The 24,855-nt window shown below is 35.8% G+C and overlaps 1 protein-coding gene across 1 annotated transcript in view; it reads left to right on the plus strand.

Annotated features, from left to right (window-relative positions):
- Positions 1 to 24,855, plus strand: part of ITGA9 (integrin subunit alpha 9) — a 196,102-nt gene that overhangs the window by 95,663 nt on the left and 75,584 nt on the right. The window contains exon 16 of the mRNA XM_072412135.1: positions 23,120 to 23,269. Within this exon, the coding sequence (XP_072268236.1) occupies positions 23,120 to 23,269 (150 nt within the window). The remainder of the gene's footprint in view (positions 1 to 23,119; positions 23,270 to 24,855) is intronic.

Consider the following 24,855-nt stretch of genomic DNA (forward strand, 5'->3'; position numbering starts at 1 on the left):
ACATTTTCTTTTAGAATACAGTTTTTATAAATATATGATATATCATTTATGGCAAAATTTAATTTTGTCTGGTCTTTTTTTTAATATTGACTGATAGTTGGTTAAAGGGAACTGGAGGAGTTTCAGAATCAGGTAGAGGTAGAATAATATTTTCCAAAACAAAGAAATATTTTTTTCAGGGATGTCCTAGTAACCTCTAGAGGTTTCCACAGAACCCCGGTTGAGAAAAACTGGACAAGAGAATTGCTCCAATCTGTAAGTAAGCCAATCAAACTCTATTGCTACAACATATTGGCGTATTTTCAAGCCAGTGCAATTTACATGCTATTTTCATATAAAGGCCATATTTTTTTAATTGCATTGACTATGCTTAAGGACTTATAAAATGTTCACTCCTCTCTAGGCAGAGCTCCTCTTCCCAATGGTCTTGCAAATGAAACATATTCAAATCAATAAAAGCAGTTTGCTGTATACAGTGTCTGTGATGCAGCTGGTGACATATTGGGCCTGATTTTTTAAAGCTCTCCTAGGATGGAGAAGATACACTTTCATCAGTGAAACTGGGTGATAGAGCAAACCTTAAATGGATTTCCTAATTGTAATTTCTTATTTGGATTAAATATTTTTAATCCTGGACCAGATCCATTCCAGGTTTGCTGGATAACCCAGCTTCACTGATGAAAGTGTATCCTCTCCAGCTAAGAAGAGCTTTCATAAACCAGGCCTATTTTATTTATAATAGTCCTGGTGACCAAATACCTGTATATGCAGTCAGTTAATCACAGTCATAGTTTGACTAAAGTTTTGTAACTGCTTTTTAAATTTTTGTTTTACTCTCAAACCAAAATGGACCAGAACTTCAAAATTCCCAGAAAAGCCAGACAACGGGAGCTAAAACAAATCTATATAAACACAAAATGTTGTCATATAACCCTTTTAATTAAATCAACACTGCAAACATCTAGTTATAAGTTAGATACTACTGTTTAAAATACCCAGTCATGAGAATGGTAATATCATCCATTTTCTGTTTAGCAACGAGATGTGGTCTGTGTGATTATGCAAATGTGTCATGGTGTAAAACTTCTTATTTATTAACGTGGATAATATATTTTCCCCTAAACAGTAAAGCACTGTTCCCTAAACCACTGAAACCACTAAGCACTGATTGCTTTGGCATGAGAATATATAGGTTTCCTCCAGGACTTTTTAGCATTTATGTTATGCCCACCTGCAGCTCACTGTGCTAAAACTGCCTCTTTTTATTGAATAGAAAGACATATTTTGTGGGAATTGATTTTCTAGAGGAAACCTAGCCTGTACTATAGCAGACGACAAAGGATGTAGAGCTGGGGTGTGGCCCAGCAGGACAAGTAAAGCACTGTTTGGCATGATAAATAGCCAGGGCTGTGCATGAGGTGAAGGGTAATTTGCGGTAATATGGAAAATGTCTGTAGGAGAGACACAAGAGTCTTTCATGTTTATTTCAGCTACTGGTTTTGCTTAGTGACTATTCATAGGTTGAAATAATAATGGGTTTTGTATTAATTATAAAGAAAATTATGTAGGGATTGCAAATGCTTACAGAAATGAACTAATTTTTCACATATAGCAATAAACCAATATTTTTTTGTTTAAAATTGTAATAGAAAAAGGTGGTTAATTTGATTTACTAATAAATGAACACCCACTTTTGTTTTTTTCTTTTTGATTTTTAGGTGTAATAACACAGACACTTAGCTGCACCTTTTAAGATTTAATGTAGTTCATTGCAATATATTAATTTCTTTAAGAGCCCGTGTTTGCATTTTAATAAGTAGTATAAAGAATATGTTGAGTGTAGTTAGTATCTTAAAGCTACCAATCAGAAATAATTGTATTTCAGGTTAGATGTGTAACATGAATAAGTTAGTGCAACATGAATTTTAAATGGGTCCTATGGGCACTGAAGTAAATTCACATTTCTAAAGAGCCCTGTCACTGATGCTATCTGACACTTGGATAGTGTGCTATCCTCTGGGGGCTGTGGTTCTGCCCATTATTCATATGCTTATATAGAGATTGGTGGGAGGAACCACAGCTTCTAGCAGGATACATAATACCTAACATACCTGGATGACTGGATCAGTGTTTCTGGACCTTTTTAAGATGAATAAACCCTTTGAAAAAACTTTCAGGTCTTCAGGGAACACCTGCTATAAGTACTATATCCATAACTGGCAGAACATTAGTGTGTTGGTCCGTAGGTTGCTATCCAATGGGAAGGCTGCAAACCTTACAAATAATCAAAAAGATCATTGCTGTCTTTTAAACTGTCTAGAGAGTCACAAATTGTTCATAGCTCAAGAAACCCCTGGCAACCTCTGGAGGAACCATAGGGTTCCACCAAACCTTGATTTGGAGACACTGGCCTGAATGCTTAGACCTTCAAGATAACACAAACTTTATTCACCACCACTCAAAAAGATTAGCATTACACTTGATTTTTCCTCAGGTAAAATAATCTAATCATAAGAAGATAATCTAAAAAAGAAAATTATGTTTAAAATTTCACATCAAAACAAGTGGAAATTAATATGTAAATACCCAGTAACCTGTAAAAAAAAAAAAAAAAGTTTAGTTACACACACACACACATTTAATAAAATACTTTAATATTAAAGCCTTGTCCTATTTTTTACACATATTTTAACCCTTTCGGGGAATGAGTAAGGATTTTTTTGTACCCCTGTACTCATTCCCCAGGGTGAGGTGGTGGAGATCTGGGAGTCTCCTTATTACAGGGGGCTTCGAGATTCCAAAGTCCTGCTAAAATTGCATATAAAAGCCCCCATTGTTTTCAATGGAAGCTTTCATAAAAAGCTTAAAAGCGCTTGTAAAAGTCTCTATTGAGTTCAGTGGGGGCATTTTCTAGCGTTTTCCCACGTTTTCCCGTGTTTTCCAGCGTTTACCCTGCGTTTTAATTTTTTAAACTTGGCAAGCAACGTTTAAGATAAAGCTCATAAACGTGCCTGAAGGAAACGTCCTGGTGTAGATTAGCTCATTGTAATGCATGGGGATTTCAAACATGGGTTTTAAAAGCCTCAGGTTAAAAGGTTGGGGAAACAGTCCGTGCAGACTAATCCTTAATAAGGTCCCAAGCCATTCAAAGCAAGTTTTTAAGTTTTATAACTGAACACCAGTGGGTCACCCACTGGCTTCCTAAACTGGATATAAAGCTATACCTTTCAGATAATCTTTTTAGTTTTGGATAAAATAGGATTTTTTGTTTTAGTTTTTTGGTGTTCCATCAGATAGATTTAGTTTCACTTCCTGTCCTGTACACTCAACAAGAAAATGTTAAAATCCCCTCCAAATTGAATACTTCTTAGAAAGTCAAAACCAGAATTAGTATCACAACTAAACCCCATTAATTGCTGCTATAATGAAAAAAAAACAATTTTAGATTTTCCCTTACTTTGAGTTCTGGTGACAGTGTTCACTGATAGAAAGGGTCCATATCAGCGTTTCCCAACTTTTTTATTATGGGGGAAGCCTTGAAAAAACTTTTAGATCTTAGGGTACCCCTTTTATAAGTACTATATCCACAGCTTACATTAAATTAGTGTGGTGTTCAGCTGGAAGAATGCCTCTTACTTTGCTGGTCAGTGAGAAAAATGTCATCCTTATAGATAGCCCAAAAGATTATTGGTGTCACCTAAACTGAACTGAGTCCATAATCTCTTTGGAAACACAGTCAGTCAAAATTTTGAGTTTGGTGACATGAAGTGAAAAGACCGACAGAGGATTAACTATTTTCTACTTCATTTAAAACAACACAGAATGATGGCTTTACATGCATTGCAATCACTAAGGAAATTTCTCCTGGAGTTTAGATTTCAGGGTATTTTTTGCTGCCCGCACCATGCTAGGGAGATTGTCCTAAAACTAACCTACAAAAAAAGAAATCAAAATTTTCAGTTCAGAGAGTTGCTCCCAGAATAGGTGTCACCACTGGAAAATGTCTCATTTATTTTACCGATAACAACTCAAAATGTTGGGTCAACTCTTTCTGTCATTATCCAAAACTAAAAAGAAAAAGTTTCCTTTCCATACACTTTACTAAATATTACCTGTTGATAATAAACTTAATAATGTTAATATATGTTACATCAGTACTGTTAATTTAGACATACTACCTGGACTGAATACCTAGTGGTTAGGTTGATTACAGGGTTGGGATTCTAAAGAAGATAGTGAGGGATCATTATTTTTTAAATGTTACTGGCTGGATCTGCTAATTCCGAAATCTCCTTCCTGTGTCTGCTGTTTTATTGCGTCTGTGTTTTCCATTAGATTTGATTATACATTTTGTGATTAGAGACTTGACATTGCAAAGATAAGCTGGCTTTGAGAATTACCCATATTTCCACCACATTTGGAAGCAGTATAAAAACCACATTCTGAGCTGTCTTCCACATTAGGTATAATCTGGTATTTTAGGGTGTGAAATTTGACCACCAGAGAATAAGATGCAGGCATAAAATTGACTGGTACATCTGGCAGCCTATCCACATCTGGTCGGACTGGATATAAACACAGCTGCAATCTGTATCTACAGACCCGTCTGAAAGGTTGTCCTTTCTCTGACACTTGCTGTCTCTGCCAAGACACAGTAAAGCAAATCTCATTAAAGACAATTCCAGGGAAAAATGTCATCTGTGACGATGGAGTCAAAAATAGCAAGAAAAGACTTCTGTTTGCTTTTGGTCTCTTTAAATGCATATGGGCATATGCCAAAGCTTATTTTTAAACCCTTATGTAATGTCCCAAAATATTTTGGATGGCCTGTTCTATATCTCATGGGAATGTTTGCTTTTCTGAAAACTGTTGCCTTGATTATTTGATTCCTGCTTGCCTATGATTTAGACTAGACATATTCACCCCTAAACTACCATGGGACCATTTTGCATGTTTAGGATACCAGAGTGTTTCCTAACATATTGATCGGGAAAATTTATCCATAACAGAAATTCCAACAGTGCTCTTGGGAGACTATGAATCATGTAATATGTAGTAGTTTAGAAAAGGTATGACATGATTTATTAATATATGAAATGTGAAGGTGATCAGGCTTGTAAAACAGATGTTCTCTGCACGGCAGTAGTGTCATCTTCTGGAAGAGTAGTGTGGAAGAATGTTTTATTTTAAGCATTTTCTTTTGGCATGTGCATGCAAATTGCCTCATGAGCATAGGCATTTAATGATTCGGTCAGTCTTTGCCTTTTGATGTGATCAATTTTGGATTTATTAATAATAATAATAATAATAATAATAATAATTGTGTATGGGCTTCGACAAAGCCTATCCTAAGATTTTGGTCTAACATTCTGAGAATCTCTAAGTCCAGGTCCTATATTGCTCAGGCAACAATTCACTCGCTTGCAATAGGGTTGATTTACTAAAAAAAATTAGGCTTGGCACTTGGCATATTAGGGATAATGCTCCTGGCTTAGTGAATGTGGTGAAATTTCACTTTACAAAGAACCAGTCCCCGACGTCACCTGTAAAGAAATGCAAAAGAAAAGAAGTAATTTTTTAATCACATGATTGGATGGCTGAATTCAGCAGGGGTTCTCCTCATTCACCAAGCTCACCAAGTTAAATATCCTTAACCTAATAATTATAAGTCCTTGCATTATTTCAGGATATATTGTATGTATTTGCCTCCAGATGACCTCAAAGTTTCCTTCAATGTGCTGTTGTAGTTTACCAGTGTATGGATGAATAAGTTTAACAACGGCAATGTCTGCATGACTGCAGACTGTTTGAACAGGCTTACTTGATTTACAGTAGACCTCTAGACACATGGGTTCCCCTCAGTTATGCCTTTATGTGTCTGCATTTACTCACATAGCTGGCAACATCTGTATACAATCTATCTAAACAGACCCCTACACACTGTTCTATGACCTCTGATATAGCCCAATAGTCATAATTGGGGGGCAAATCACAAAGGTCCACCAGAGGGTTTTTCCAGGTCTCATATGGGCCATTCTAACCCTGGGGATAGTCTGTTGTCACCCCTAAAAAAGTGTATGGAAAGGAAACTTTTTCTTTTTAGTTTTGGATAATGACAGAAAGAGTTGACCCAACATTTTGAGTTGTCATTGGTAAAATAAATGATACAGAATTTTCCAGTGGTGACACCTATTCTGGGAGCAACTCTCTGAACTGAAAAATTTTGATTGCTTTGGACAGATTTCTTTTTTTGTAGGTTAGTTTTAGGACAATCTCCCTAGCATGGTGCGGCCAGCAAAAAATACCCTGAAATCTAAAATGCATAGTTGAAAAACTCCAGGAGAGTTTATATTGGTAAAAAATGCCCAGAGGAAGCAGCCAGAGTTTCCTGGGATGCATGACGTATGTATCCCGTGAGGCTTTGCGCTCCTATTTAGTCTTGATCTTTAACAGGTGGTGCTGCACCCTTTCTCTCTCTCTCTTTTTTTTTTTTTTTAAATCAATTACATTTTTACTTTACATATACGTTTGTCCACCTTTGTATGTAAACTAAAAATGTTGAGTTTAGGTCATCTTTAAGTATAAAGTGTCACAAATCTTATATGGTGTAAGTGTATTGTTGTATAACTAAAATTATTTTGCTTTAGATTGCAACATTATATTTGTGATATCATGTATTGAAATAAAACCTACTGGACAACTACATAGATCAATAAAAAAAATCAAGAAAAGTGACATGACTGAAGCCTTGTGTGTTTCAGAGCCTTCCTTTGGAAAAACAGCTGGTTAGTGATGGTATTTGTGTTCATACAATCTACAGACAGTTTTCTCGAAATAATCCCTAGTGCTAAAGTTCTCATTTATTTTACTTAATGAACTATAAGAATTTTAAATACACATAGGATGAGCTCACATGGTTTTTTGCTGTTTGTTTCATTTAGTTTTCCTGGAGGAATGATAAACTTTTGGTTCTTAAGATTCACAATAACTTATATTGTTGCAAACGTTAATGGTGAAAGTATTAGGCTATAAAGCTATAGTATCCTCTATCCAGCTTGGATGTGAGCCAGGTTTTAATTAGTAACAGCAGGTGGTGGTATGGCATTGCTTTAACGTTGAACTACTTATTGGGTCCCCCTTTCGTATTTTTAGCTGTCAAGTCTATAGGCTCCAGGGAACAACCTTTTGCATACCTTCTCCTTTTATGGCATTATGCAATGTTCCACAGGTAGTGTTCTGCTCTCTATCTGAACTATAACAATCTAGAAAATTTTCAGCTTTGTCAGGAACAGAATGTTTTGTCATTACTTTTTTAGTATAGAATAAATGCACAGTTATGTATCTGAGAACCAGCAGACATCTCCCTTTTCCAGTAGCTATGGCCAGAACACTACCATGTGCAAGATCTAGGTTGATATTTAACCTACTGCATGTAGGAAGATACAGGATTCTTGCATTCTTCTACAAGGTTAGATCTACAAATGTCAGTAAAGCCTTTTTCTATTGATGTATCTGCCTTTTTTTAGACAAATAGGAATCTGTGTAATAAGGTTATGCAATTTTAGCATATTTGCCTAAGAATCTGGTAACTTTTTAGACTTAATTTCAGATCATCTTGCACGAGCAGGCGTATGCATTAATCATTTGTTCAGCTAAAGTTCTTATTCATATTATGAATATTAATAAACAGGATTTATATAGCACCAACATATTACGCATCGATGTACATTAAATAGGGGTTGCAGATGACAGACAGATACAGACAATGACATGGGGAGGAGAGGACGCTGCCCCAAAGAGATTATGCAGTCATGAAAAAGAAACATTTAGGAAACATATATTGTTTACTCATGTATTATTTTAATTTAATGTGTTATCTATAAAGGAATGCTTCCCAAGGAAAAAGAGTTGGAGAGCTTAAGCAATAAATATTTAGAGCTAGTTTCAAACTCTTGTTAGAAGAAACTAGGTAATGAAACCAAGAAGAAGGGGTTTTGTAGGCAAACAATATAACATTTAATTAGACAAACTGTGGACATATCAACTAGACAGAACACAGCTAACGTAAAAGGGTTTCAAATGTTGGCTGCCATCTGTCCAACATAGGAAGCAACAGCCTCTGCTGCTTTGGACACCATTCCACATACCTATCAGCAACCAACTTATCTTTACCAAGCAAACTCCCTTCACGCCTAACCCAGCCCCATATTTGACTCCATTGGGGATTTAGTATCCAATTCTCTGAGCTTAAAAGACAACTTCCTACAATCAAGAAATAAATTGCAGCCCATATCTGTGACTCCTCTGGGCACACCTAATTTACGCTACCTGTGCTCTGTCTAGTTTATATTTGAACAGTTTGTCCTATTAAATGTTATACTGTTTGCCTACAAAACCTCTTTTTCTCTAGTTTCATCAACCTACTTCTAACAAGAGTTTAAAACTAGCTCTGAATATTTACTCACTATCTACCAGATAATTACACTTGTTAAGCTGTTACCTACTCCATGGGGAACCCTTGACTACCCATATCAATGAGCTTAAGCAATAAATTTTATTTACCCTTGTGTTCAGTTACAAAGATTAAATAGTTTATATGTTCCATGGAAAGTGATTTGGTTGCAAGCCTGTTACGCTGGAGCAACCAAGGTAGAAAAGCATTGCTAAGATGTGGCAGAACATTTTTTATATTTATTTGCAAGGTGTCAGTGGTAGAATGTATGTCAAGATTTGATGCTTTAGCTGTTACCATACTTTCTCAGCTCCTTTCCACAATGCACAAATTGGTGTTCTTAGCAATATTTTCTAATGTTCTCTGTCCACACCTAAAACTGCCCAGCTTTGCACTGTGGCTCATCCTCTACCTTTCTGTCAGTCACTAACTGTGGCTACCCTTAAACCTGTTGGTATCCCTTCTGTGCCCAATTTTTGTCATAAACACTGTAATCATTTGTTACTATGCTATGGGAAACTCTTTATAGCTGTAGGTTTAGGTCTTTATAGCTGTAAGCCATGCAATTTTTAATTGTATAGGTCGTAGATTTGAAGCATTTTATAAATCTCCTTTATTCCGTTCACACAATATATTGCAGTGCTCACAATTCCAGATGTATGTAAACTTTTCTCAATACCTAAAATACCATTTAGCTGGACAGGAAGTTTATTATATGACATCTGTTGTATGTTTCCATATTGTATTATTTCTGTTATTTTTAAAGTATATTAAGTTATGTTTCTGTTTCCATGAGAGAACCAAGTGCAGTTATAGAAAGCCCCTGTGAATTAATGTTATAAGATATCTACATAAACAATATCCATGCCAGAAAAAGCTGAACATGTTTGTAATGTTTTCATGTGTTTAGTTTTAGACCAAGTAAAAGCCTTTTATGGACACTTTTATTTCTTAAGTAGTGTTAAATAATGTCTTTGTGAACAGCTAAAAATTGTGTCTGTAGCTGGAGAACAAAATGGCATTAGAATGTCAGTGTTTCCTACTAAAATGTTGGCCTTGATCAAAAGTTCAATGTATGTGATACAAATCAGGTCAATTTGTTGTCTCATGTCCACAGCACCAGCAAAATCTAGGATAGGATAGATGGTCAGGAAATTTTGTCTTATTACCCAAATTTAAATTGGGAGATATTCCCATCCATCTCTTACATTAAGATCAAAAATATGCAATGTAAGGGACCTAAGCTTCTATAGGTATGTACAAAACTGGCTATTATTATTATTATTATTATTATTATTAATAAACAGGATTTATATAGCGCCAACATATTACGCAGCGCTGTACATTAAATAGGGCTAGTTTAACATCTGTTGTTCGTTGGATTGTGCCTCTGTAAAGGTGTATGGATTTAATCTTTCCTCCATCAAAATTTTAATGTCAAAGTAAGCACGATAATGAATTATAGTGTTTTAATAAAAGAAATGGCGGAGGTTGAATTTACTGTGAGCTTCATCCCTAGTGCTATCCTGGATGAGTCTTTTGCCACAGAATGCATGATGACTTTCAAAAATTACTCCAAGCACTTGGTAGATGTTTGGAATCTGACTAAGGTAAACAGGAAAAATAGCTGTGCACCCAAAATCAACTTGTATGTTTGTGTTGGAAATTTGAGGGTTGATTCAGCTAATAAATGTGAATGCCACTTGGTAGAAAATATTCCATACCTTTACTTTTCACACTAAGGAGAGTGACATCACAAATCTTCTAGCAAGATTCTAGGAAAGATTGAGTATTCCAAGATCATTCAGAACAGTTTTCAATGTCTTTTCATGGAATTTGGGATCCTCAGCATTTCCAGGATTGTGTTGAAGGGGGATGGTAAGGATATTATCCAACTTATTTTTTGCAACAACCAATCCAACAAATTGGGTTAACATTGGTAGTTCTCTTTCCTACAACTTTTTACCTCCAAAAAAAGTTGTAAATCAAACCCTATGCATTGTTCTGTTGACAATCCATAGGGAAAACTAGAGCAAAAGACACTCAATGCGGTGACTTGGAACCAGTGATTTTGATAGCAGATTAGTAGTGTTCACTTAAAAACTTAAAAATTAACCTGACCTAGAAATTTCTTTAGAACATTATACATATATAGATTAAATATACTTTTTGTGTAACCTAACAACATTGCATATTGCGTTGCTTGTTCATTATTTATACTGAGCAAATTTTCAAAATTACATAATAAAAGAGCTCGACACAAATTACAGTATATACAGTACATTTGTAAGGAAATGTAAACACTGTAAAGAGTAGCCGGAATTAAGAAAATGTACAGAAACCTAAAATGAACACCAATAGGGATACATGAAGACTGTTGAATAAATATTGCTTTCTGAAATGATAGTTGTTCCTTGTTCTGTTCTGAGGGAATCCACTGAGTGAATTCATATTGTGTGGCTAACCATATATTTGGCAAGTTTCATTTTAAACACACACAAACTTTTAGTTTTTTTAATGCATTTGTTGAGTTTCTTTTTGCATAGTTTATTACTCGTTTAACACACAGAATTGTTTTTGTTTACATTTTTCTCATGTGAATTTGTTATACAAAGTTTTCTTCTTTTTCCTTATTTTCAATGTGTTTAAAAGTGAGCACCTCAATTTCTCCAAGGGATGAAAAGTAAAACATGAAATTGTGTGCAGAAATGGAACTGTTTGTTGTAACATTGAAATACAATAAGATGCAGAGATGTTTTTTTTTTATTCTCTGGGTTTTTCATGTATATTTAAATGAAACTCTGTGGCACATCATCCTATATTGACTGGAGAATCATTTGCTGTTAGCTGGGAAGTGGTTTCAATTCTGGACCAGATCCATTCCAGATTTGCTGGATTACCCAGGTTCTCATATGATAGTCTATCCAGTCTTGAAGAGATTTAATAAATCAGGCCCATTAAATTCAGGCCATTTAGGCTTAGTTAATTCAACTTCAAATTCCACCACAGTTCTTGTCACTTACCTTTCTCCCCTAGCCGCTCTCTTCTCTATTCCAATGACCTACTCATGACTTCCTCACTCATAACCTCATCACACACACGGTTCCAGGACTTTTCTAGAGCTTCCCCGACTCTCTGGAATGGACTTCCTGGTCCTATTTGGCTTGCTCCTACTTTCTGCCCTTTTAAAAAAGCACTCAAAACTCATCTTTTCAAACTTGCCTACCTGTCTTCTTCTGTCTTTTAAAACCCTCTCTACTTTACTCGATTACATATCTCCCCTCCTATTGTGTGTTACTTCCCCCACCTCCTAGATTGTAAGCTCTTCGGGGCAGGGACCTCCCCTCCTCCTGTGTCACTGTCTGTATCTGTCTGCCATTTGCAACCCTTTATTTAATGTACAGTGCTGCTTACTATGTTGGCACTATATAAAAACTGTTTATTAATATTCATCATAATAATAAACAGTGTTGACATGCCAAGCAGGGCTGCCATAAAGGGAGGTCAAAAGTGGTACTTCTGTACCAGTCCCTGTTCAGCTTTACCTTTGCAATGCTGGAATTTTTTAGACATAGGAAAGGGGGCCCAGGAAGTTTTCCTAGTACGGAGCCTGGAAATTGCTAATGGGGGTCCTGATGCTAAGATCACTATCTCATAGTCTGAGTATAGTAAATGGACCCTTTTTCTGACTGACATCCACCTTTTAAGGCATTTTGAAATGTATATAACTTCTCCCAGCTCACTTCTTCCATTATGGCTGAGGGCTCTTGGGAGGATTAATAAGACAGGGTCCTTTGATATGTTAGGAATTTGTTGAAAAATTTCCATTCCCTACCACCAACCATGAACTGCCTACCTTGGGCAGAAATGCACAGACACCTAGTGATGATATATTTGGGCCCTTAATAAAATATTTAATTAAAACTTTTTTTGATTTGTAAGTAGCTTTGAAATAAAGAGTGGCAGAAGGAGGAAGCAAGTAAAGCAAAATCTAAGAATAATCATTACCTTTAACCTCCCTAGCGGTAACCCCAAATGTGACTCGGGGTAGAGAAGAGTTGCTGAAATCGGTAACCCCGAGTTACACTGGGAGTAGGTAAACCTATGGGAAGGTTAGTAAATACAGCGCTTACCTGATCCGCCAGCATCCTGCGTCATCCATTGCTGCCATCCCTGTCCTCTTCCTTCTTCCTCTGGCCGGCTTCTGCATCCAATGAGTCACCGGGGAGTTCCCGGTGACATCGGTATGTGTGTACGTTGCCGGCGGGGCGGGAAATTCAAAATTCATTTTTATTGCATTTAATACAAAATAACTGTATTGAATGCAATACATTGGATTTATATGTGTAAAAGCAGTACATCGTTTTCAAGAACATTTATTTTACAGTATATATATTAGTATGACTATATTATGTATTTTTTTTTTTTTTTTAATTTAAATATTTAGATTTTTTAATTTAATAAATGTATTATTTTTACATGATTTTGTGTTTCAGTCTTTATTATACTCATACTAATATAATATACTGTAAAATACATTTTCATGAAAAACAATGTACCGCTTTTAGACATGTAAAACCAGAAAGAAATGAACCACTAGGGAGGATAAGTCTGCAATCTATTTGCCATATGCAAATCCTAGATGATAACTTACCTTGGTAATTCTTGTACATATGGTAATAATTAGAAATTAGTAAAACAGGCAGACATAATAAAACATACAAAATATTGTAAACAACGGTATTTCATATTACATTGTAAATGGTATATACATAAAGCATACAATTATATTGCATAGTTTCAAATATCTAGTAAACAATATTACCAATATGATACTTTCCCCGAATAATTTTTTTTAGGACCTATTTATACAACCCTAATGTGTCTTGTCTAACTGTTTCAAAAAGTAACAACATTCTTCAGAAATGTTCATTATACATAACAATTGGAAAATCACAGGTAAGTATAGGGGGCCAGGTAGGGGAATGGGGGGGGGGGGGGGTTTGACTGATCTTGACAGTGCAACACATTCAAATGGTATAGCTACAAAGGCAGGCCAAACCATGGACACATTTGCCTCATTGTGTATGCGGCTGTTCCAAACTTATCTCAGGGAAACCTAATATGATAAGAATTTGATGCAGTTTGGTTGGATCAAGTGTAGATTATTTGGTTGGATCAAGTGTAGATTCCATAAAGTCAAACCATTTATCAAAGAATTTGGATATGGCAGTGTCATCTGGGTCATTTGCCTTCAAGAGGTCCCTGTAGAACAATGTTCTCAGGGAAGGCAGCATCATATCCAAACTAGGTGGTTGGGTATATATCCACCAGAGCATTATCGTGCATCTGGCCACTAATAGACATAATGAAATCCAATTACGTGTGCCTTTTTTCAAAGGCGTGTCATACGCTAACTCATTTTAGCAATAAAGTCTCTTAAAATTATGTCTTCTACATCTTCCCTTTTAAAAGCCTGGAATTTCAGATAGTAAAAATGGTCATTGTGGAGTCTGTGAAGCCAGTTACATTCTACAGCTTACTCGGCCTATTATTTACAGAAGTCTCCTCTGCAAATTATATTCTCCAGCCTAATCCAGTTAAACCCATTGGGAGCTGCATGGAGCCATACTCTGGAGACACTTGGATTAAAACCCCATTTATCTCAGAGGGGATTTATGCACATATGTGACCACTGTTAAGCACAAACTTGGCCTAAAGGAGCCTAACAGTGGAGGATGCAAAAGAAAAAGTTAAAACTGTTGTAGTAAATCATTAGATTATGAGTTTTACTTCAGGATCTAGATTAGGTGTTTTTTGTTAAAAGTAAAACTGCCTATTTGAAATTATGAGATGATGATGATTCACCAACCCCAGATGCCAATCCCAGTGAGGCATATTGGCAGCGTTGGGATTATAGTAAATTCATGATGTCATATATGTTATCAGTATGTTCTTTTCATGTTATAAAGGTGTATGGTTGCACTTTTTTCTAAACAATCCTTGTGCATTTCTCACAGTCATGACTCCCAAGATTCCCACTGTTCTTGTTTAAGTTGAACCATCTGGCAAAATGCATGTGACTTCTGTATTACTAATCGTCATCCTGTTTGTTTTTTCTCTATTTTCTCTGGTATTCAGTTGCTGTTTTCTGCATGAGTTCACATCTCTGACTACCAGATTATCAGCATGCATTGTCCCTAGGGGCAATTTAGGAAGTGTTTTTAGTCTGTTTATTTAAAAGTTTCAAGAAAGAATGGTGCAACTTTAAAATAATAATCTCAGTCATGGATTCATTTGCTGAATTTAAAACAAGAAAAGTAATTTACCTAATTTACATTAATAGATAAGTAGAGTTATTGAAAATATTACATTTAGTTCATGGACATTTGATCTCAGTGTTTTAAGTGGCCTATACACTGTTCAGCAATAACCCTCAAATATGAATACTACTTTCCTAAATTTATCAGCTGAGCGTTCTCAATAAATCCTATGGCAAAAATGTGCCATTTCCTTATTTACTTTCATTTCTTATCTGGTTTTTGACTCTTAATTAGGCATAGTAAGATTGAAAAACATATAACATTTTACTTAGTTTTATTTAAACAGACCTAAAACTTATTTTAAACTTTTTTTTGGTTTTCTTATCACCTGTGTTGGTAAGAAGAAATGTGTAATACTTGCATGCATTGGGTCCAGGTTTCCTTCAGCTGCCAGGACCCAAACACAGTCACTGTTCACATGAACACTGTTTAGGACATGGACTGGTTTCCAGCACTTTGTTTATGAGCTTAGGTATAGAACTGGAGAGAAGTTGAAATGACACTGTGCAGATCGAGCCGCTGTGTAAAGTCTTCTCCAGCACACCCCAAAGATTCTCAACACTTTAAGATCTGGACTTGGTGGTGGCCAATTCATCTGTGAAAATGTTTTTCGTGCCCTTTGAACCATGTTTTCACACTTTGAGTCCAATGAATCCTGGTATTGTCTTCCTGCAATATGCCATTAGGGGAAAAAAAAACAATGATGAAAAAAATGATCATTCAGGTAGTCAGCTGACCTCATTTATAGGCACATACCTTTGTTGAACCTAGACCTGATTAACTGAATAACTCCAAATCTAACTCTGCTCCCACAGACGTGCAGACTTTTTTGCCATGCAGTGCATGTAATTCAGGAGTTAATAAATGAAGGGCCAACACAATTTCAGTCATGGTGGCCTAAGTCTCTTTCTTGATTCTTGTGTGCTATTGGAACCCTGTCTTTCCCATCTTGGATGGAAAAGTTTGCGGGAATGATCTCTCACCCCACCTTAGCATATACTTACTTTTATTTTGCTCCCCAGCTTCTCAATTCTGCTTCAGGGACCAAGGAAAGTGTCCTGAATTTTTGGGTTTGGAGAAAGAGCATTTCTGAGCCAATTATTACTGTCACATTGGAAGATAGTTCCGTGTAAGCTACTTTGCATTGGAAAAGAACAGGATAACTTTAAGAGATATTCAACAAGTAGCTTTATATTAAGCAGAACATTTTGAGCACAATGCTTAATGGTTGTGGGATAACTCTAAATGAAGCTGCACATAGATTGCCTTTTCTCACAGTGTTTTAAAGCTTGGATATTGACCTAAGTAGGAATTCTCTAGTTGTATGAGTTTCAATGGAGGAAAGACAGGCAGCTGGCTTATAAAGGGGGGCTAGCAGTTGGAGAATTTTTTTTTGATGATGTTCTTTTTTAAGAACAGTCTTTCAATGTACATTTTAATGTACATACCTATTAAAGATCATCCACATCATTTCTGTGCATTATTCCAATCTGCTGTCCATGTTGTGTGTAGTGATTGGTGTACATGAGAAATGTATTTTCACGAAAATACAGTCACTGACAATGTCACAGACACAGTCACCGACACTGAACATAGCAGTGTCACCAAAAACTGGGGCCTATGCGAACATATCCCAAGTGGATAATGTAAATTGTAACTGTTTTTCCTAAAAACCAAAAGTGAAAATGCAGTCAGAAAAACTACATGTTTTTGAAAATGTTCTTCACTTGGGATATGTTCCCAACATTTTTGGTGACAATACTATATTCAGTGACTTTGTATTTACCCTGAAAATTTGGTAGGCAGCCTTTAACATTGTTTTTCTGCCCATTTTTATAACTTTGGCAACAGCATTTTTAAAAAACCAACTCAACAAGAATTGCCTGTCAATTCTGGCCCTGAACTTCATTTCCTATTCTTTTTAAATACTTGGGGCAGCACAGTGGCTAGGTTTGAATCTCAGCCTGGACACAATCTGCATGGAGTTTGCAGGTTCTCCCTGTACTTGCTTGGTTTTCTGGTTTGATACTCCAGTTTTCTTCCGCATTCCAAAAAACATGCAGTTAGTTTAATTGGCTTCCCCCCAAAACTGACGCTAGATAAATACTGTGTAATAATAGTAATAATACTTGGTAATAGTTTAAACTTCAACATTGCTTCATAGGATTTGGATCATGGGACGTGTTGGACCATGTTCAGATAAAGCACTGAGCTTTCTCCACTTTAAACTGTGACTCAAATAGATATTAGGAAACAGGAAGTCAGACATCATCTGAAGTTAATTCTCACGGCCATTCTAAAGGCCATTAATCGTAATCTGGTGTGGAGCTGTAAAATCATTGTGTACTGAGGTAAAATGCTTTTTATCACTTCAGAAGGCTTTAGGGAAGCCAAAAGCCAAAAACAATGTTAACTCTATGCTCTTCAGAAAAGTTTTGAAAGCATCATAAATTCCTGTGTCCAAGTTACAACAATGACGTATTTTGAAGATGCACCCTTCAAAGCTATTCCTTACCAGAATGTGCGTTTTTTTTTGTTGTTTTTTTTGTATGTTTTTTTTTTTTTTTTTGTCGATACCAAAAAGGTTTTTGTAATTTAAATGTATTATTAAGAACCATTTTACTAATGACATACAATAACTCCCATGTTTGTTCTGGCTTTGTTTTCTTGGAACAAAGTGCCTATTTGTACTGTACAGTTTGTATACTCATGTAGTTTATTAACTCTAAAAAAGCTTAAATATCTGCAACTAGTTGAAAGGTAGAAGGAGCCATTCTGGAGGGTGAGCAGGGGCTAGGTTATTCCCACATTGATTGTATCATACACACAATTTATGTGTATAAATAGCTTAAGCTATTGAACAATGTGACCAGGATTACTTATTTTTAATACATTGCGAAATGAAATGTGTGCCAACGTTTTACATATTTACTTATTTGAAAAGAACATGTACATACAATGAATGCATAATTGCACTTTTTTACGGTAAGCAGAAAAGCAGCAAATCAAATCTAAAAAAATTATAGTGTACACTTCCATATACAAACATGCATTTAATATTGTTGCTTCTACTCACATGATGGTATCATCATCCAGACACAAAGTCTAACAGAATTGGCATTGGATGGTCCTGTCAGTTTAAATGACATCATAATTAAGTATTTTGTTCATCATGCTTTATGTGCAGCTATTCTATTCCCAATGATCCAAGTATGCAGAATGTGCCACCTTTCTAATGGCAGTAATTGTTACCACATCTTATCTTAAGACAACAAGGCTTGACTTTTTGATAAACCACATTTTTGTTGTTTTCTTACATGAAAATTCAGATGCCATTCATGCACAACGTTTGTTTTCTCAACGTTTGTGGGATTTTGTTCTGCCGAGAATTGTCCCTGTTTATTATTATATTCTTCAGCTGTTCCAAACGGTTATGCAACTGGTAAAATAGTTTGTGGCTGTGTTCCTTTATTTTGCAGGCAGATTACAAAACAGTTGTTGTTTTACCTTAATGTTGAGCAGATCTCTTTCTATTTTAGTTTTAATAGTTCAAGCCAATAAAGTAGACTATTTTGCTTTTGTGGAATGGTGATTTTTGTTATTGCATTTGTACTTGGAAAGCTTGGTGCACAACATTCTATTTTAATTATTTTTTTTTTTTTTATTAAAACCCAGCCAATAAATTTTGGGTAGGCTCTGATGGATTTCATTGCTTCCTTACTTTAAATTCCCCAGGGCACCAGTAAGCAGATCCCCCTAAAAAAGTGGAACTGAACTCTGGAGCTGTGCCCAAAAGAGCAGTCAGTACTAATCTTCAGAATTGTCAGTGTTTGTTTTTCCCTTTAACTTATTTTCTCCCCATCACTGCCTTACAATGTCTTTATGGCCATTGTTGTAAGGACAAACTTTTGCTTCTTTTTGCCAGATTATCCAGCACAAAAATAACCTTTGTGAGGCGACATAAATAGCTAATAATAATATTAATACAAAATATTATAATACATAATGACTTTATCTCAGGACATTTTAGGAGTATGAGTCAAAGGCAAGAATGTCTTTGTTTACACTTATGATATACAGCTTTGAGGGTGTACAGGTAATCCCCGGGTTGCATACGAGATAGAGACTGTAGGTTTATTCTTAAGTTGAATTTGTATGTAAGTCAGTATAGTACATTTATTTGATAAATGCAATTGGGGCAGACATTTGTCTCAACATATTTTTTTTACCTCTCTGTGCATGCACAGTAAATACTTAAACATTTTCAAATACAGTACAGCCTTAAACAATGTTGGTAGAACTTTATGGAGTTGATGAAGAGGATGAAGATGAGCTCTTCTGCACAGCACTGTACAGTTCACACTATCGCAGCAGGAAGGCACCACTCATCAGCAAGTCTGGTGTACTGTACTGACGAGAGACAACTTCCTGCTATGTACATACAGTACAAGTAGGCTTCCCATTGAAAATGAATGAGGTTGGAGTGGGCCGGTTCACCACCTGCCCACCACACAGTCACCTCCACTGCAAGGTTGTGTGGTGGGCGGGCTCTGAAGTGCCCCCCTCTGCCCCATCCAGCATCCGTCTTGCCAAAAGCAGTAGCTGCAGGGAGGGGGTAGGGTGGGCAGGCAGCAATTCGCCTCCCTCCGGTCCATCAAGCCTACGTCCTGGACACGAATGGGCAGGGAAACCCTTTTCAGATATAGGAGGCATCCGTATGTCGGATGTCCTTAACTGTGGGTTAATGATTGTGTCCTGATATATCAAAAAGCACACTGCTGTTTTTTTCAGGAGGAATTCAAAAGGTACATTTTCAGGGAAGTACTTAGACACCAATAAAAATCTCTAAATGTTGCCCATAACATAACAAATTTTGACTTTTTAAATTTAGGTGCTTTTTAAAGTTCATAATTCAATTGTTTGAGTTTTGATAAGAGAACCTCTTTTGGGTTGTTTTTATACTATATGTGTCCCCACTTGGAAAATGTAGGCTCTTTATTTATCCTGGTGACCACTGAAACACTTCCTTAACAGTTTTTACTAGCCACCCACATTCACCAATTTGATGATGTATAGTCTGCTCCCATGCATTATAAATTGTGGACATGGTACAGCAAGCTTTTGGCAACCACCTCAAATGTTTTTCTAGGATAATGAAGCCCACAAAGCATTAAATACCATCAGAATGACCTTGTGGGACCTCCTATTTACCAAAATAATATGTTTCTATCGGGATACAAGTTCATGTTTATAGTAAAGATAGCACTGTTTACACCTGGTGTAAAGTATACTAAACACAGTGCTAAAAATGTGTCTGCAAGAAATGAAACACAAAAACGTTGATAATAAAAACACCAGACCACCTAGCAACTCAGTGTTGGCACACATATAATAAACAGTACCACTGTAATAATTTGTAGATACATGTCTAAAACAAATCTAAATATCTTTTTATACAGAAAACTCTAAATTTGATTATTAAAAAATCATGTAAATGAATGAGTTTTCAAAATTAGATACCACCACATTGAAAAGCTTTGACTGTTGAATCTGCACACTGAAAGCTGTGCCCCCTTAACCACGCCTTTCCTAGCAGCAAGAGCTCTAATTCATTCAATGGGTAACAGCTTGCGATAGCAGGGGTTGTGGTAGTGGTGGGGGGAGCGGGCACAAGCTAACTGGTCTGTTCAAATACAGGATGATAGTCATTTTTGGTAGTAGAAATTATTTCATTTAATAATTTTAAAAATGTTCTTGCATTGATAAGTTTAGAAAAAACAGAATATATCCACCTGATTAATGATGGGTTATCATTTTGTTGACATGGGTAATCTACAATATACATTAGTATTGACATAAGCGGTATGATACTTCAAAAAATAAGCATCATTTGAGTGTGGAATGTTGCTGTTTTCTTACTGGGCATCAATGGATTAAGAAGGGTTAACAACATTTTAAACATTTCATAACAGATATATATCACTATAGGTAAACTAGAGCACTTTATACAATAATACCATCAACTGTTCGGAGTTTAAATTGACTGTATCAGCTAAAGAGCTGCTAAAAGTAGACAACATTAGAGATGAGGAGCTAAGACAGCAGGATAATTGGAATGGAGGTGGAGGTAACAGGATTAGATGGCATGTAAGAAGGGAAGTGCACCATGTTCAGGAAAGAGGGTACTATGGGAGGCCTTATTGAACTGTCCATAGTTACTTAGGGTATGGGGCAGAGGTTGTAGATTTTGAAGGGCAAATGAGTTAACAGGAGTATTACAGCTTATTTTTGCTTCTGTGTACTGGTTTGTCTAACTGAAAAAAGCTGGAATTTTATGGTGACGTAATTTACCATTGACCCTGGCACATATTTTGGAATTCCATATTAAACAGCTAGTAAAATCTCCAGAAACAAAATAGTACACACACACTTATTATACAGAGGAGCAGTTCTCCTGCCAGGACATTTCCTCTGGAAGACAATATTTACATCCAACTTGCAGTGGAAGGTGGTGCTCAGATGGTGCTTTGTGAGAGGCTGCTGCCTCTTAGTAATTTATCATTGAGTTTTTTACTTAGGAGTTTTCTTTTATGCATATTTGAGCAGCATCCTGGAAAAAGATCTGCTAGAAGAAAAAGTTATAATATAGTATATAATATACACATGTAAAATGTCTTGACAATAAACCAGTTTCATAATTTCTGCTTTTTGAGCTCAGCTCATGATTAAGTGCCAGTGACTTGTGTTGTGGACAGCAAAGGCAGATGGAATTTTTCTGAGGGTGGCATCTTGTCAAGGAATGTTCCTACATTTAAACAAAGTGGGAAGAAATATGTTTGGATTATTTGATGTGTGTTTACATGCTGCATAAATTGTTATAACCCAGGTTCCCGCCTCTTATCTTCCCCTGTATTTGCTTTAGAACATTCTTTTTTACAAATTGGCAAGTAGATTTTCACATTTTTTTTCTCGACTTTTTAACCTGTGTTGAGGCAACAGATAAAGATAGTATTGACATCCTAGAACATTCTAGTTTATTAATAGTTTATTATTATCACCGCCCATGCAATAGTTCTATCAGTAGGTAGTATTAGTAGCCAGAATTTGTATTATTAGTTACTTACGTAGGTGTCAGCAAAAGCTTGCAAAAACATGATACAGGAACATACAAGTATCAAAGATTACAGAATACTAAATATATAAAATCCTATAACCTCTATGCAAAACGATATGTCTTATTTTAGTTCTCTTGCAGTTCATTTCCTTTACTTTAGTGAGCAATAATAACAAAGAGGGGGTTCCCCCATCTGTATAATACACTGATCTACATATACCACAGTCTATCACATTTATAAAAGTTGGGCCCTATTGTGCATGCAGCGTAGCTCCATGGAGTTCTTTTTGCTGGATAGAGCAGAAAGAGCTTTGAGACTTTGACAGGTCTCATAACCCATATTTCTTCTAATCATGGATCCCTCTCTCTGTTCCACTCTGTTGACAAGGAAGCACCTTTTTAATGAGCTGCTACCAACAACAATTATTATTTTTCAACAATGCAACCCTACCACTGCCTTGGCCTAAAACATCTGATTGCTCTATCAGCAAATTTGGCTTTTAGCTATCTCTTAAAGCAATATCTGACCATAATGCTTTTTGATGTGTATCCTTATGGGTAAGCACTGAAAGCCAAATGGAATGAAGTAGTTTATAATATTTATAAAGTGTCTAAAATGAATAGAGCTGAAATCAGTATTACTATTTTCAAATTAGCTTTATTAGTTTTGTGTGGTTTTTTTTTCAGTGTTTTTGTCTTTTTTAATGGTCTTTTCAATTGATATTGGGGTATTATAAGGCTACAGAGAGGCTGTCCATTGAATAAAGTTAGGAAAGTGGTGCAGGTAAGGGCAGCTCAGAAAAATAAATTCATTTTTGGTTCTGGGTAACCTGACTGGTAAAAGACTTTTATGTTTATTGCCAACCTTAACACTATGAATAATACTGTGTATCACTGAGAAAAGTACTTTGCTGAACACTTAAACACAGTAGAAAAAGCAGCAATACATTCTAAACAATATGTGTTATTCTTTTAATATTCCTTCTTCTTTATAGTAATGGAAATGATTTTTATTATAGTTGTCCTTCTTTTTCATTACCTGTCTCTGGTAGAGAATTAAGAATTATTAAGTTCTTAGTTTTAGTAACTTCAAGTGTTTGTTAAAGGGGTCTGGGGAAGGTCTGCAATCATTAGCAACTGTTAAAGGATAATAAGTACTGTTTCAGTACTTGTTAAGAAAACACTGCTGATTACAACCATATAATAAATATCTATTTATTTTTATTGCAGCGCAGAGTAAAAGATGTCATTTCACCCATTGTTTTTGAAGCCTCGTACAGCCTTGGGGAGCATGTCGTTGGGAAGGGGGAAAGAGACCTGCCTGCTCTTAAGCCTATACTTCGCTGGAAAAAGGGACAAAAAATTGCCCAAAGGAATCAGGTAAGGACAGACATTCAGAGTCTAGCTTTATAATATTGCTGCTTGTTAAAAGTGGTTGTAAGAATATTAGCATTTTTTAACTGTTTCATAGGATATATTTTAAATAGGATAAACTCACCTGTAGAGTTTTGTTTAACAATGTATCTAAGGTGTGATCATTTTCTGCTTCTTGGGTCATGTTGTACTTTCACTTCCTCTGCTAGGCCCTCTTACATTGCAGTTCTTAAAGGTTAAAAAACTTCTGTCTCTATAAATGTATTATCCTGCATAAACATGGTCATGGTGGCCCAGGTGCATCCTTGCTGGTTTAGCTCCCTATTTGAAAACAATATGCAACATTTTCAAACTGCCTATTGTGGTTAGTTTTACTTGTCGTTGTTGTGTTTTAGATAGACTTTAGCCACTGACACTCACTTTTTTTCATGACTTAGCTAGTTCTACTTTCCTCTTTTCTTGTGTTTTCTACCTACTTGTCTTATTTTGGTTTTGACGTTTGGCTTTGGTTACCTCCCGTAATATCTAATCTGTCTAATAGTCCGCTAAGACCCGTGGCCACATCATACTTTGAGAGTGAGACTGATTTTAGTGTTATCTGTGCTACCTGGGCAGTATACAGAACAAAGATAATTGACAATATGTTAAGCAAGTCAATGATGTGCATTTTAAAAGAATTATATGTTTCAAGTGTATATTCTGATTGGAAAAATATATAAATAGCGGTTGCTGAGTTCTCCTCTGCACATTAATGATCAGTCAAATCCTCAATGAAGTGTTTTGCTCTTCCCCAATCAATTGTAATTTCTTGAGCAAAACATTCCTCAGAATTGTGCATGTTGGTTACTGGATATTGCATGCAGAACTTTAACAGGTCTATTTATTGGTTCATCTAATTAACAATTTACTAAAAATACACACATTTATATTAGCCAGTATTTATATAGCGCTGACATATTACGCAGCACTTTACAAAGTCCATAGTCATATCACTATTTTTCACAATAGATTCAATTAGAATTAAGTCAAGTGTGAATGTGTACATTTTAGATAAAAGTTCATGAATCGTGAAAATATTTTTAAAAAAGTGTGTGTATGTCATATATAATATGTAGTAAACAACCATACCCAGAAGTGACAGGAAATCTTTACAAAATGGATAGAATTTCCCTTTTAGACATTTGTTATAACAGGAGTCCACATTAAAATGGTTTAACTTAACCTCTTGGTATGGTGACTACAAATATTGCTTTCAACCAAATAATCCAATTGATTTTCTGCTTGGCACTAGATTGGGCAGAAATCCTAAGATACTTCACACACATGTACAATATTTTGCCCTTTTTAAATATTTCTCTTGGAATTATGATGATGGTTGATCAATCATTCAAATACACAAAATTACTTGTTTTCTCCACACTCCTGTAAATGTTGTAAATACTGTTAATGCAGTGACACTGGATACTTTCATTTAAGTAGTATTTGGTGACATGGACAGTCAGAGAAGTGCCTTTTGTTTTTATTAACAGAGAGCTTTTTTAATGGAACTTTAATTTTAGGAACAGATTCACTTTTATTTAGAATGCGGAGCA

Source organism: Pyxicephalus adspersus, chromosome 5 (assembly GCF_032062135.1).
Source record: "Pyxicephalus adspersus chromosome 5, UCB_Pads_2.0, whole genome shotgun sequence".
NCBI classification, from domain to species: domain Eukaryota; kingdom Metazoa; phylum Chordata; class Amphibia; order Anura; family Pyxicephalidae; genus Pyxicephalus; species Pyxicephalus adspersus.